Source organism: Rhinopithecus roxellana, chromosome 1, assembly GCF_007565055.1.
Source record: "Rhinopithecus roxellana isolate Shanxi Qingling chromosome 1, ASM756505v1, whole genome shotgun sequence".
NCBI classification, from domain to species: Eukaryota; Metazoa; Chordata; class Mammalia; order Primates; family Cercopithecidae; genus Rhinopithecus; species Rhinopithecus roxellana.
The window spans coordinates 42,178,742-42,193,088 of NC_044549.1; the positions used below are offsets into that span (position 1 = coordinate 42,178,742).

Below are 14,347 nucleotides of genomic sequence, written 5' to 3' on the forward strand. Positions count from 1 at the left end.
AACATCCTTGCAGGCCCATTATACTTTACCTTTCATGGCCACTTTCTTCAGTATATATATATATATTTATTTATTTATATACTGTATATATATGTATTCTTTCATTTAAATTTTGTTTTATTGTGACAGAATATGCATAACATAAAAGTTACCATTTTATGTATACATACATTCTTGTGCTTTTCATTACCCTATATAAGTATGTGAATTAACATTTTGTTTGCAAGTTTTCGTCTAACATTTTACCTTTTTTAGCATGTATTAAAATCTCTGTGGCATTCCCGTTTCATTGGCTATTACATGGAATTTAACATGTCAAAAACTGAGTATGTTCTCTTTACCTCCAAATGGTTACCTCTCAGCTATATTGAATGTTAAACAAGTTATAACTTTGGAATCCTTTTCATTTTTTTTTTCTTTTTAACTTTTTCTTTCCATTTAATCCCCAACCCAAAGGCAAGCCTTAGGGTTTACACATTATTTCTATTCTTGATTTCTTGGATTCATATTTTCATTTCTATTTTCACAGCAACCAGTTTATACTTTTATGTCTAAATTCCTCTAGTAAATTTTTAGCTATTTCTCTTTTTAATATCTTTTTGCCTACTCTTTGCCAATGTACTAAAATAATTTTTCTCAAAAATTTTCATAACATTTCACTTTGTCAGGAGCCTATTATTGTTACCTCTTGCTATTATCAAATTCTAAATTGTCGGCCTTGTCTTCAAGGGGATCCATTTATCTTCTAACTCTTTAAACTTAGAAATGTTAATAATTTGTACTCTGAAACCGAGAATCTCTGATATATCTAGTTTAACCTCTGGTACCTCTAGTTTAACCTACTTGTCACTTTAAGAGACATGAATTGTTCCTTTAACCTGATTTTGCATATATAACTATTCTTATTTGGGATACTATCTGCAACATTTCAGATTGGTAGAAAGAGAACTGCTGCCAGAACACACACACATGCACACACACACACACACACACACACACACCCCATATTTTCTGGAGATTGGACTAAACTCCTAATTTTTTAATTAAGTTCCTAATAATATGAGAAAAAAACTGTTTTCTAACAGGCACCTCCTACCCTAAAAAAACACATTGTTTCAGAAGTTATATGATGACACCTGGAACAGATATGGCATAGAATAATACGAATTTCCTCCTTGCACAGTGCCTGGTACATATGATGTTCTAAATAGCTACAGGGATTTTAAATTTGATTTTGTACTCATTTCCTTTTTAAGGTTATAGTAAGCTTGAGGATATGAAAGTTATTACATCCATAAGTCTTCATTCCGACTATGTTCTCTAGTTTACATAGGAAATGATCTTTTAGATATACACAGTCACATACACACAAACCTACATATGACACCCATCTTTTCATTATTCCTGCAAAAAATTTAAAAGTTTCCTATCTATTACGTCTTTGTCTTAGTCCCTTTTATATTGTTATGAAGGAATACTCAAGGCTAGATAATTTATAAAGAAAAATGATATGTTGGTTCACAATTCTGATGTCTAGAAAGTCCAAGTTTGAGTGTCTGCATCTGTTGAGGGTCTCAGGCTGTTTCTACTCATTGCAGAAAGTGAAGGGAAGTCAGAATGTGCAGAAATCACATGGTGAGAAAGAAAGCAAGAGAGAGAGGGGACAGGTTTCAGGCTTTTTTAAGCAACCAGCTCTCATAGGAACTAAGAGTGGGAACTCATCCCTGAGGGAAGGCATTAATCTATTCATGAGGAATCTGCCCCTGTGAAGGTGAAAAACATCCCAATCATAGCATTCTTCTCCTGAATCCCCAAAACTCATGTCCTCACATATAAGATACAATCATTCCTTTCCAATAGTCTCAAAGTCTTAATTCATTTTAACATCCATTCAAAAGTTTGAAGTCCAAGCTTATAAAATATGAAACAAGTTCTTTACTTCCAAGGTAACAGTGGTTGTATAGCTGTTGGGTAAACATTTCCATTCCAGTAGGAAGGCATAACAAGTCTTATGCAGCTTTAAAACACAGCAGAGTAGACATTAAATCTTAAAGCTCCAAAATAATCTTCTTTGACTCCACGTCCTGCATCCTGGAAACACTGATGCAAGGAGTGGGCTCCCAAGGCCTTGGCAGTCCTGTCCCCATGTTTTTGCTGCGCACAGTCCATGTGGCTGCTTTCATATGTTGGAATTGAATGCCTGAGGCTTTTCCAGACTGAGGTTGCACACTGCTGGTGGCTCTGCCTATGTGGCAGGTTTCAGCATGGGCACCCAGGCTTTTTGATATATCCTCTGATATCTAGGGGGCAGCTGCCAAGCCTCCACGGCTCTTGTGTTCTGGGTGCCTGCAGACTTAACACCATGTGGATTCACCAAGGCTTATGGCTTGTGCCCTCTGGAGCAGCAACCACAGCAGCAACTGGGTCCATTTGAGCCGTAGTGGGAGCTGGAGTTGTAGGGATGTAAGGAACAGCGACCCAAAGGGGCACAGTACCCTGGTCCTGTCCCCCAAAACCATTCTGTTCTCCTAGGCTCCTGGGACTGTGATGGGATGGGTGGCCTCAAAGATTTCTGAAATGCCTTTTGTCCATTGTCTTGACTATTAATACCTTGCTCCCTTACTGGTCATGCTAATCTCTTTAGCAAGTAGTTGCTTAGATTCCCCTCCTGAAAACACTCTTTTCTTTACTACCACATGGCCAGGCTGCAAATTGTTCAAATGTTAATGCTCTGCTTCTCTTTTAATTATAGATTCTTCCGTTAGGTGATTCCATTGTGGACATAATTTAGTGTAAGCTGTTAAAGTAACAATGCCACTTCTCGAGCACTTTGCTGCTTAGAATTTTTTTCTGCCAGATACTCAAGGTCATCACTCTTAAGGTTAGCCTTCCACAATGCAGCCAAATTCTTTGCTACAGTGCAACAATGCAGCCAGGTTCTTTGCTGCAGTGCAACAATGGGGATATTTGCTCCAGTTCCCAATAAGTTCCTAATTTCTGTCTGATACCTCATTAGCATGGCCTTTTCTACACATATTTCTGTCAGTATTTTGGTCACAACTACTTAACCAATTTCTAAGAAGTTCCAAACTTTCCCTCATCTTTTTATCTTCTGAGCTCTCCAAATTCTTCCAACTTCTACCCATCACTCATTTCTAAAGTGCTTCCACAATTTCAGGTATCTTTATAGCAACACCCTGTTCCTCAGTACTAATTTTCTGTCTTAGTCTGTTTTGTGTTATTATAAAGGAACACCTGAAGCTAGTAATTAAAAAAAAAAAAAAAAGGTTTATTTTGTTTGCAAGATTTGGGCATCTGTATGTGGTGAGAACCTCAGCTGTTTTCACTCATGGCAAAAGGTGAAGGGGAGCTGAGCTGGTGTGTGCAGAGATTACGTGATGAAAGAAGAAACAAGCAAGAAGGAGGAGGCTCCAGGCTCTTTTTAACAACCAGCTCTCTGTAGATTCTGGATATTAGCCCTTTGTCAGATGAGTAGGTTGCAAAAATTTTCTCCCATTCTGTAGGTTGCCTGTTCACTCTGATGGTAGTTTCTTTTGCTGTGCAAAAGCTCTTTAGTTTAATTAGATCCCATTTGTCAATTTTTGCTTTTGCTGCCGTTGCTTTTGGCGTTTTAGACATGAAGTCCTTGCCCATGCCTATGTCCTGAATGGTACTACCTAGATAAACAAATATACGAGAAAAAAACAAACAACCCCATCAAAAAGTGGGGAAAGGATATGAACAGACATTTCTCAAAAGAAGATATTCATACAGCCAACAGACACATGAAAAAATGCTCATCATCACTCGCCATCAGAGAAATGCAAATCAAAACCACAATGAGATACCATCTCACACCAGTTAGAATGGCAATCATTAAGAAGTCAGGAAACAACAGGTGTTGGAGAGGATGTGGAGAAATAGGAACACTTTTACACTGTTGGTGGGATTGTAAACTAGTTCAACCATTATGGAAAAGCAGTATGGCAATTCCTCAAGGATCTAGAACTAGATGTACCATATGACCCAGCCATCCCACTACTGGGTATATACCCAAAGGATTATAAATTATTCTACTACAAAGACACATGCACACGTATGTTTATTGCGGCACTATTCACAATAGCAAAGACTTGGAATCAACCCAAATGTCCATCTGTGACAGACTGGATTAAGAAAATGTGGCACATATACACCATGGAATACTATGCAGCCATAAAAAAGGATGAGTTTGCGTCCTTTGTAGGGACATGGATGCAGCTGGAAACCATCATTCTTAGCAAACTATCACAAGAACAGAAAACCAAACACCGCATGTTCTCACTCATAGGTGGGAACTGAACAATGAGATCACTTGGACTCGGGAAGGGGAACATCACGCACTGGGGCCTATCATGGGGAGGGGGGAGGGGGGAGGAGGGAGGGATTGCATTGGGGAGTTATACATGATATAAATGATGAATTGATGGGTGCTGACGAGTTGATGGGTGCAGCACACCAACATGGCATAAGTATACATATGTAACAAACCTGCACTTTATGCACATGTACCCTAGAACTTAAAGTATAATAAAAAAAAAAAAAAAAAAAAAAAAAAAAAAAAAAAAAAAAAACAACCAGCTCTCACAGGAACGAAAAGGGAGAACTCATTCACCTCCAAGACAGGACATTAATCAATTCATGAGGGTTCTACCCCATAAGCCAAACACCTCTCATTAGGCTCCACCTCCAACACTGGGGACTAAATTTCAAGATGAGATTTGGAGGGAACAAACAAACATCCAAACCATAGCACCCCATTGAAAGAAAGTCAAAATTTATTTATATTTTAATATTTGTAAGGATACGAAATAAATATTTACCATTGTATATAAGTAAAGTGCTTAGTTTATTTTTAATGAATTAACTAAGTAAACTTGTTATATAATAGTTTCAGATTAATAGAATTCATTGTATCTATATTAGCAAAGCAATGCCACTGTGGAGTGTTAGAATTATGAGAAGTAAATTTTGAGCTTGAATAAAATTTTACTAGCATTAATATTACATTTTATAAATTACTGTTACAAAAAGATCATTTTTGTTCATACAATTCTTGTTTTATGGTACTTAAAAAACAAGTGAAATTTATAGTAAACGTTCAGAGACATTTTAGGGCTTACTTTATCAAAATTATTTTCTATTTTTTCTTTGTAAAATAACACTGATATATTGTCTTTATCTATTAGTTTTCCAATCTTTGAAAATCCATATCCCATGGACATTCATGAATCACCAGTTACATGCACAGCATACTTTGCAGATTGTCCTCCGGATTTGATTCTAGTACTGTATTCTATAGGAGTCAAGCATAAAAAACAAGGATACAGTAATAAGGTAAAAGTAGAAATTATAAATAACTTTTCTTGTATTCATATCACATGATCATACTTTTTCCCATTACTTTATTTTCTTACATTCCATATAGGAGGACTTGAACTAAATTATTTCTAATTTAAAAGCCAATGTCTATTAAAGACGTAACTTCTTAAATTCAAACTTTCTAAATGCTACTTAGCTTTAAGCCCACAGAAATATAATTTCTTAGACAGAAGGTATATAATTATATACTGATATACTTATCTATTATGTGCATTTATATACTAAGCATGTACTTATACTAATATATATTTGAGTCATAAGATATAAGCTTTATTTTAAATGAAAACTTATGTTTTAAGAAAACAAAAAGACTCAAGTCTTCCTAGTTTATAATTAATTAATTAATGGTTTAGGAAACATAATTATTAAAAGTCATTTGTTAAATAATATTCTAGAATTTTTTGTTACAGTTCACTACAAGATTCAACTACTTATAATTGTAACAGATTATCTCTTATGATTTCTGTTATTTTCCCAGGGCTGTTGGGATGGACAACTTCCAGAGACACTATTTACATAGCTTCTATGTTAAATGGCACCACAGTAGTTTGGTGGTACACAGACTATATGACACATGTAGCAACACTGTATTTGTACAATTAAAAATACTTCTTTGATTTGTTTATATAAATGGTAAGATTGATTAAAATCTATATTTTTAAGGGAGATGGAATTGTGCATTTAGACGTGTTTGTTCAATGAAAAAATTAAAAGACACACACTTCATTCTTGATTATTTTACAGTTAGTTTGTTTAAATGAACTTTTTATCATTATTTTAAGCTATTTTCATTTTAAATTTCTAAGCCATTTGAACATATATATATATACTTTCTGGATAATCTATTTAGGAGTGGCCAATCAGTGGAGGAGCTTGGAACCTTGGAGCACAAACATATCCAGAAATTATTATTACTGGGTAAGTAGATGTATTTTATGAGTTATTAATTCATCAACAAAAAGATGTTTACTGAGTCTTGATACTTTTCCATAATTGTGTTCTATGCAGAATAATAGTTTAAGTAAAAGTGAAAATATAAGAAATTGCTTCTACCCAAAGATTCTCATCTTGACAGAGGATATAATCAAACCATTGGAAACATAATAACAAAAAAGAAAGCATAGATTATATCACCAGGGGAAAGTCAGAGTGGGGAAGTCATGAGATATTAGTCTTCACTGGAAATCACAGAATATTAGCTTTACAAAGACCCTTACAAACACTTACCTATTTCTGCCAAATTCAGGAATCACTGCTCTGTATCTGTACGAGGTGGTTATTTTAAATATTTCTCAAAACTTACAGCACCAGAAATAACACTTCTTTGTATGACAACCCACTTGTTGTTTTAATATTAGGAACAAAAATAGAGACATAGCTAATGATAAATATGAGATTTAAAAGGTAATAAGGGTTCTGCTAATGGAAAGATAGAGTAAATATACTTTTTCCTATTCTTCCCACTAAACGACTAAAAACTCTGGATATTATATATAAGATAAACATAAGATGAGTAGGAAATGTGAAGAAGCGTCAGACCAGGTAGGACCCCTAAGTCTTAAAGAATGACATGGAAGTCAGTTCCCTAAGTTTTCTTTCTGCCTCATATATCCCAGAATTAGAGCTAAAGAAGCTAGTAACCTAGAAATGTGAATGGACACAGATGAAAAATCCCAACAAAATCTAGCTCTCTTTAGCCATGGAATGAAGAAAGCAGCAGTGTATCAAGACAGAAAACATTTAGAAAATAATCTCTCTACTTAGGTTTAACAACACACACACACACACACACACACACACACACACACACACACATACCTTCCTCCCACACACACAACTGTGGCCCCACCCCAACTCACTCCAGTAAAGGCCAAGTGGAGAGCTTAGACTTTCACCCTTGTCAAGGTATGAGGTACCCCAACTTCCCCAGAGTGTCAGATAAAGCAGAGTAGGGAGCTGGGGCTTTGAATCATGGGGTGAAACCCCTCTTTTGTGGTGTCAGTGGGGAGCTAGAATTCTCACCACTGCCCAGCAGTAATGAGTAGCTACCGTTCCCTATCCCCTTCCCTGTGTCAACAGAAATAAATGAGGAAGGAGAGAAGAAAGGGTGGGACTGAAAAATATTAAGGAAATAATGGCTGAAAACTTATCAAATTTAGCAAAGCAACATGAACCTTCAGATTCCAGAAGCTGAGCAAAGATAAATTATCATCAAACTTCTGAGCAGCAAATACTAAAAGAAAAAAATCTGGAAAGTCACAATAGAGAAATGACATCTAACCTATAGGGCCAAACCAGTTTGAATGACAAAAGGAAAAGTGAGTATTTTTCAAGTACTGAAAGAAAAGAACTATCAATCCTGAATCCTATACCCAATGAAAATATCCTTCAAGAATTAAGGCAAAATAAAGATCAAAATCCATCATTTCCAGATGCGATAAACTAAGAGAATTTTTCAACACCAAATTTACCTTTAAAAAAGTAACTACAGGAAGTTCCCTACACAGAAAGGAAATGAGCCTTGGTTCATCAAGAAGGAAGAAATAATACAATAACAAAAGTATGGATAAATACAATAGGCTTTCCATTTCTTGAATTTTTAAATGTATATTTTATGGTTGAAGCAAAGATTATAGTAACAGTGTCTGATGTTACTATAATCACATTGACTGGTGTGGTTCTAAATGTGTATAGAGGAGATATTTAACACAATTATAAATGGGAGAGGATAAAAAGATGTAAAGAGAGTTAAGGCTTTTATATATCTTGAACTGGTAATAAGATGACACTGGTAGAATGTGATAAGCTGTGATACAATGTAATACCTAAAAAAACTTTAAAAATTATGCAGAGGTGTACTTAAAAACACTACTGACACATCAAAATGGAAGCACTATAATAATTCAAGTAACAGAAAGGCAGAAAAAGAGGAAACAGGAAAAAAAGCAGAAAAAATTATATGGTTTACTGAAGCCCCAACATATCAATAATTATATTAAATATAAATGGTCTAAATACTTCCATACAAATATGAAGATTGATAGAGTGGGTTAAAAACATGACCAGCATGTTATCTGCAATACACTCACTTCAAATATAACAGCATAGACAATTTGAGAGTAAAAAGACAGAAAAATCTATGAAAAAGAATTAATTGAGAGTGACATCAGCAAGGTAACAGAATAGGAAGCCCTAGACTTTGTTCTCCACAGATACACTCACTTTACAACAATATATGGTCCAAAAAGCCATTATGATAACTTCAGAAACTATTTAGGAAGTCACAGTACCCCAGACAAGCTCAAAGCCAAGAATGGTCACACTGAAATGGGTAAGAAAAGCGTGGCATTTCAGCAACATCAGTCCTTTTTCTGAGCTGGCACAGCTCACAATTAGGAGGAAAAGTGCAACTCATGGCTTCACCTTTTTGAGGGAAAGAAAAGAGTGGAAGATATATGCAATGTTCTAGATTTATAGTGGCTGCTCAAGGGACTAATTTCTGTATCATCTGATAGAGATCTGGCATACTCTGCATAGCTGGGTGCCACTGAGAGCAAAATATATTTCAGTGGCTTGTAGCATCAGAGAACCTGCAGTGTTTCAGACAGATACTAGAGGCAGCAAGATATTACAAGTTCCTGAAAAAGAAACTGGAAAACTTCACTAGTTAGGAATTACATGCACAAGCCCAGAGAAGACATATTCCCATAAATGGTTTGAGAGGCTCTTAGAATCTCTACCTGAACTGATTTATGAAAAATGTCCCCTGTACAAAGTCAGTCCATAAGGATGTGACTACTTTTTCATATTAAAGTCAACAAAAATAAAGCATACAAAGAGACAGGGAAACATGGCCCAATCAAAGAGACAAAAAAAAAAAAAAAAAATCCAGTAACTGATTTTAACCCTTTTCCTACTTGTCCCAACAATACTCACTGGTAGCACTTGCAGCTATGACATTTATGCCAAGATAACTTTACCTCAAAATATCTCACTTTTATTATTATTGTTGTATCACTCTAGTATATTGACTTTGGAAATAAAAGACATCATTGTATTTATAGCATTCTGTTTTTAGTAGTGGTATTTCCATTTACAAAATATAGTAATTCTCCATCACTGAAAATGTCATATCCTAGAAAACACAGCATTCCTACGTGTGAAGGTAACATCATTCTTGTACAGTTTTTGGCTGAGGATTCATTTGGTGAATTTATTTTTTCCAAAATAGACTATTCTGATGTTAGTTCTGTTCAGAAATAACTCCAGGAACAGTTTTCATGTTTTATTTTCACGTTGAAAACCAGTCAGATTTTCTTCAGCCTCAAAAAGTGTGTTTATGTAAAATTAAACGAGCACTGGAAGCAAGCTGTACTTTTTTATTCTAAATGGGAAAAGGGTTAAAGAAACAGAAATCTGTTGACAAAGAGTTCAAAATAATCATCTTAAAGAAACTCAATATATTAGAGAATACAAATAGAAAACTAAACAAAATGTGGGAAATGATGCATGAACAAAATGAGAATATCAACAGAGTTTGAAATTATTGAAAAGAAACAATTCTAGATCTGCAGAATACGACAATTTATTTGAAATATTCATTAGAGAGTGTCAACAACAGACTTGGCCAAGCAGAAGGAAGAATCAGTGAACTGGAAAATAGGTCACTTGAAATTACTGAGTCAGAGGAACAAAAAGAAGAGGGCCTAAGAGCCTTACGAACTCATTCAAGTGGACTGATGTATACATTATGGGAATTTAAGAAGGGGTAGGGAGAGAGAGAGAGACAGAGAGAGAGACAGAGAGAGAAATAGTGGATGGAGCAGAGAGAATGGAGCAGGGAGCTTACTTGAAGAAATAATGGTCAAAATTTTCCCAAGTTGGAGGAAAGAAATGGAAATTCAAATTCAAGAAGCTTAAACAAGTCCTATAATATGAACCCAAAGAAGCTCATAAAGAGACACATTATAGCCGGGCGCGGTGGCTCAAGCCTGTAATCCCAGCACTTTGGGAGGCCGAGACGGGCGGATCACGAGGTCAGGAGATCGAGACCATCCTGGCTAACACGGTGAAACCCCGTCTCTACTAAAAATACAAAAACTAGCCAGGCGAAGTGGCGGGCGCCTGTAGTCCCAGCTACTCGGGAGGCTGAGGCAGGAGAATGGCGTAAACTCGGGAGGCGGAGCTTGCAGTGAGCTGAGATCTGGCCACTGCACTCCAGTCCGGGCGACAGAGCGAGACTCCGCCTCAAAAAAAAAAAAAAAAAAAAAAAAAGAGAGAGACACATTATAATCAAACTGTCAAAAATCAAAGACAAAAAGAAAATCTTGAAAGCATCAAGAAGAAAAATTCTTATCACATGCAAGGAAATCCCCATGAGATTGTCTGCAAGTTTTTCAGCAGAAGCATGGAAGACTAGAAGGGAGTGGGATAATATACTCAAAGTGCTGAAAGAAAAAAACCCCACCAACTTAGAATACTATATTTGGCATAACCAACTTCAAAAATGAAGGAGAAATAAGCCCTCCCTATATAAACAAAAACTGAAGGAATTCATCAACACTAGACATGTCTTACATAAATTGCTGAGAGTTCCTTCAGTTGAAACAAACACACTAGACAACACCACCAAAGCATACAAAAACTTAAAAGCTCTCTGGTAAAGTTAAATTTATAGACAAATATAGAATATTGCAATATTGTAAAGGTGGTGGATAAATCACTTTGATTTCTGGCATATAATTTAAAAAATAAAAACAATCACTATAAAACTATGATAATAGATGCAAAATATAAAAATATGTAATTTGTGACATCAATAACATAAAGAGAGGGTGAATGTAAAGGAGTAGATTTTTTGTATGTAGGTAAAGTTGTTATAGTTTAAAATAGATTGGTATAACTAGAAGATGTTTTATGTAATCCTGATGGTAAACACAAAGAAAATGCCTATAGAATATGCACAAAAGAAAATGAAAAAGGAATAAAAGTATGTCACTAAACAAAAATATAAATGAAACCCAAAGGAAGCCAACAAGAGAAGAAAAGAAGGTCAAAATAACCACATAACATATAGAAAATAGTAAAATGGCATTAGTAAGTTCTTCTGTACCAATAATTATGGTAAATGTAAATGGATTAAACTCCCTAATCAAAAGACATAAAATGGCTTGATTGAAGAAAGTAGAACTATATGCTGCCTCCAAGAAACTCACTTTAGATTTAAGGACACATGTAGGTTGAAAGTGAAAGGATAGAAAAAGATGTACCATGCAAATTGTAACCAAAAGAGAACGAAATGAACACATTTATATTGGACTTTAAGTCAATAACTCACAAGGGACAAAGAAAGACATTACCTAATAATAAAAGAGTCAATCCAACAGAAAGATATAAAAAGTACAAATACATATGAATGTAACAGCAGAGCATCAAAATATATGAAGCAAACATTGACAAAATTGAAAAAATGAACAGAATAACACAATAATGGTAGTATATTTCAATACCACATTTTCAATAATTAATAGATCAACTAGGCAAAAGATCAAGAAGGAAACAGGGTATTTGAAAAACACTACAAGAACAATTGGGCCTAACAGATATACAAAACACTACACCTAGCAATAGGAGAAAAACATTCTGCTTAAGCACACATGGACCTTGTTCCAGGATAAGTAATATGTTAGGCCAGGGGTCCACAACCCCTGGGCTGCAAACCAACACCAGTCCATGGCCTGTTAGGCACCAGGCCACACAGCAGGAGTTAAGTGGCAGGCAAGTGAGCATTACCACCTGAGCTCTGCCTCCTGTTAGATCAGGGACAGTATTGGATTCTCATAGGAGTACAAACCCTATTGTGAACTGCACATGCAAGGGATCTAGGTTGCAGGCTTCTTATGAGAATCTAACTAATGCCTGATGATCTGAGGTGGAACAGTTTCACCCCGAATCCATCTCTCACCACCCCTGTCTGTGGAAAAGTGGTTTTCCACAAAACTAGTACCTGGTGCCAAAAAGGTTGGGGACTGCTCTGTTAGGCCACACATCTGTAGATGCAAGTTATTAGTAATGTTAGTTCTTTGGTTGAGTGGTTCCGATACAATTGTATTCTGTATATTAAATCTGTTACATGCATTGTTATTTTCATATCAAGTATTACATGATGAAAAATAAAATAGAATTAAATTTTGTCAGGGTATATAGAGTCTCAGACCAACATCCTGCAGATTATTTTTAGTAATAAAGTTTAAAAATATCTGTAAGTTTATAATTAAACATGCGAAGTCATTCATAGTCTTTATTTGTAATAGCCAAAAACTGAAAACAACCCAAATGTTCATCATTTGGTGAAGGGGTAAATAGAGTATATCCATACAATGGAATACTATTTAACCACAAAAAGGAACAAATTATTAATACATGTAAGAAAGATTATCCTCAAAAACATCATGCTAAGTGAAAAATGCAGACACGAAAACAGTAGATATTATGTGGGTTCCACTTATATAAACATTCTAAGAAAAAAAAAATCTATATAGGCAGAAAGTAGATTATTGGGTATCTGCTGGGGATGGGAAACATGGTTGCATATTGCCATGAGTAATTTTTTGGAGTGACGGAAATGTCCTAAAACTGGATGATGATGTCAATGTGACAACTGTGTAAATTTACTAAAAATTATCAAACTGTACCCTCACAGTGGTTGAATTTTATAGTTATGTAAATTACATCTGAATAAAGCTATTAACAAAGTAGAGTAAGCCACTCAGTGACTAACCCCCTCTCAAAATAAAAAATCAGTTGACCATATAAATATGGTTCTATTTCTGGACTCTCTACTATGTTTCACTGATGTATATGTCTGTTTTTCACCAGTAGCACAAAAACTTTATTGTGGCTTTAGGGTGAAACTTAAACCTTATGTAGTTTGAGTCTCCAACTTTGTTTTTAGTTTTCAAAATTGCTTTGGCTAATCTAGTTTCTTTTCTTTTAAAAAAATAATTTCAGCTTTTATTTTAGATTCAGGGGTACATGTGCAGGATTGCTACATGGGCATATTAGACACAGGTAGTGAGCATAGTACCCAACAGGTAGTTTTCAACCCAAATCCCTCTCCTTCCCTCCCTGCTCTAGTAGTCTGCAGTGTCTGTTGTTTCTGTGTTTATGTCCATGTGTACTTAATGTTTAGCTCCCAGTTATATGTGAGAACATGTGGTATTTAGTTTTCTGTTCCTGTGCTGGCTTACTTAGGATTATAGCCTCCAGCTCCATCCATGTTGCTGTAAAGGACATGATTTCACTCTTTTTTATGGCTAGGTAATATTCCATGGTACATATGTACCATGTTTTCTTTATCCAGTCCACTGTTGTTGGGTGCCTAGGTTGATTCCATGTGCCATTGTAAATAGCATGGCAATGAACAAACGAGTGCATGTGCCTTTTAGGTATAATGATTTATGTTGCTTTGTTTATATACTGAGTAATGGGATTGCTGGGTCAAATAGTAACTCTGTTTTTAGTTCTTTGAGAAATCTCCCAACTGCTTTCTATTTTCAGTAGTGGCTTAACTAATTTACATTCCAACCAACAATATTTAAGCATTCTCTTTTCTCTGCCATCTGACAAGCATCTGTTACTATTCAACTTTTTAATAATAGCCATTCTGACTATTGTACAATTGTATCCTATTGTATTTTGATTTTCTTTTCTTTCTTTCTTTTTTTTTTTTTTTTGAGACAGACTTGCTTTGTTGGCCTGGCTGGAGTGCAGTGCCATGATCTCGGCTCGCTGCAATCTCTGTCTCCTGGGCTCAAACAATTCTCCTGCCTCAGCCTCCCAAGTAGCTGGGATTATAGGTGTGTGCCACCATGCCTGGCTAATTTTTGTATTTTTAGTAGAGACAGGGCTTCACCATGTTGGCCAG

General features: G+C 35.5%; 1 protein-coding gene across 4 annotated transcripts in view; it reads left to right on the forward strand.

Annotated features, from left to right (window-relative positions):
- STXBP5L (syntaxin binding protein 5 like) overlaps nucleotides 1–14,347 on the forward strand; it is a 468,757-nt gene that overhangs the window by 289,178 nt on the left and 165,232 nt on the right. For all 4 annotated transcript variants that reach the window (XM_030941686.1, XM_030941695.1, XM_030941689.1 and 1 more), the window contains exons 13-14: nucleotides 5,229–5,376; nucleotides 6,272–6,339. In XM_030941686.1, the coding sequence (XP_030797546.1) occupies nucleotides 5,229–5,376; nucleotides 6,272–6,339 (216 nt within the window). The remainder of the gene's footprint in view (nucleotides 1–5,228; nucleotides 5,377–6,271; nucleotides 6,340–14,347) is intronic.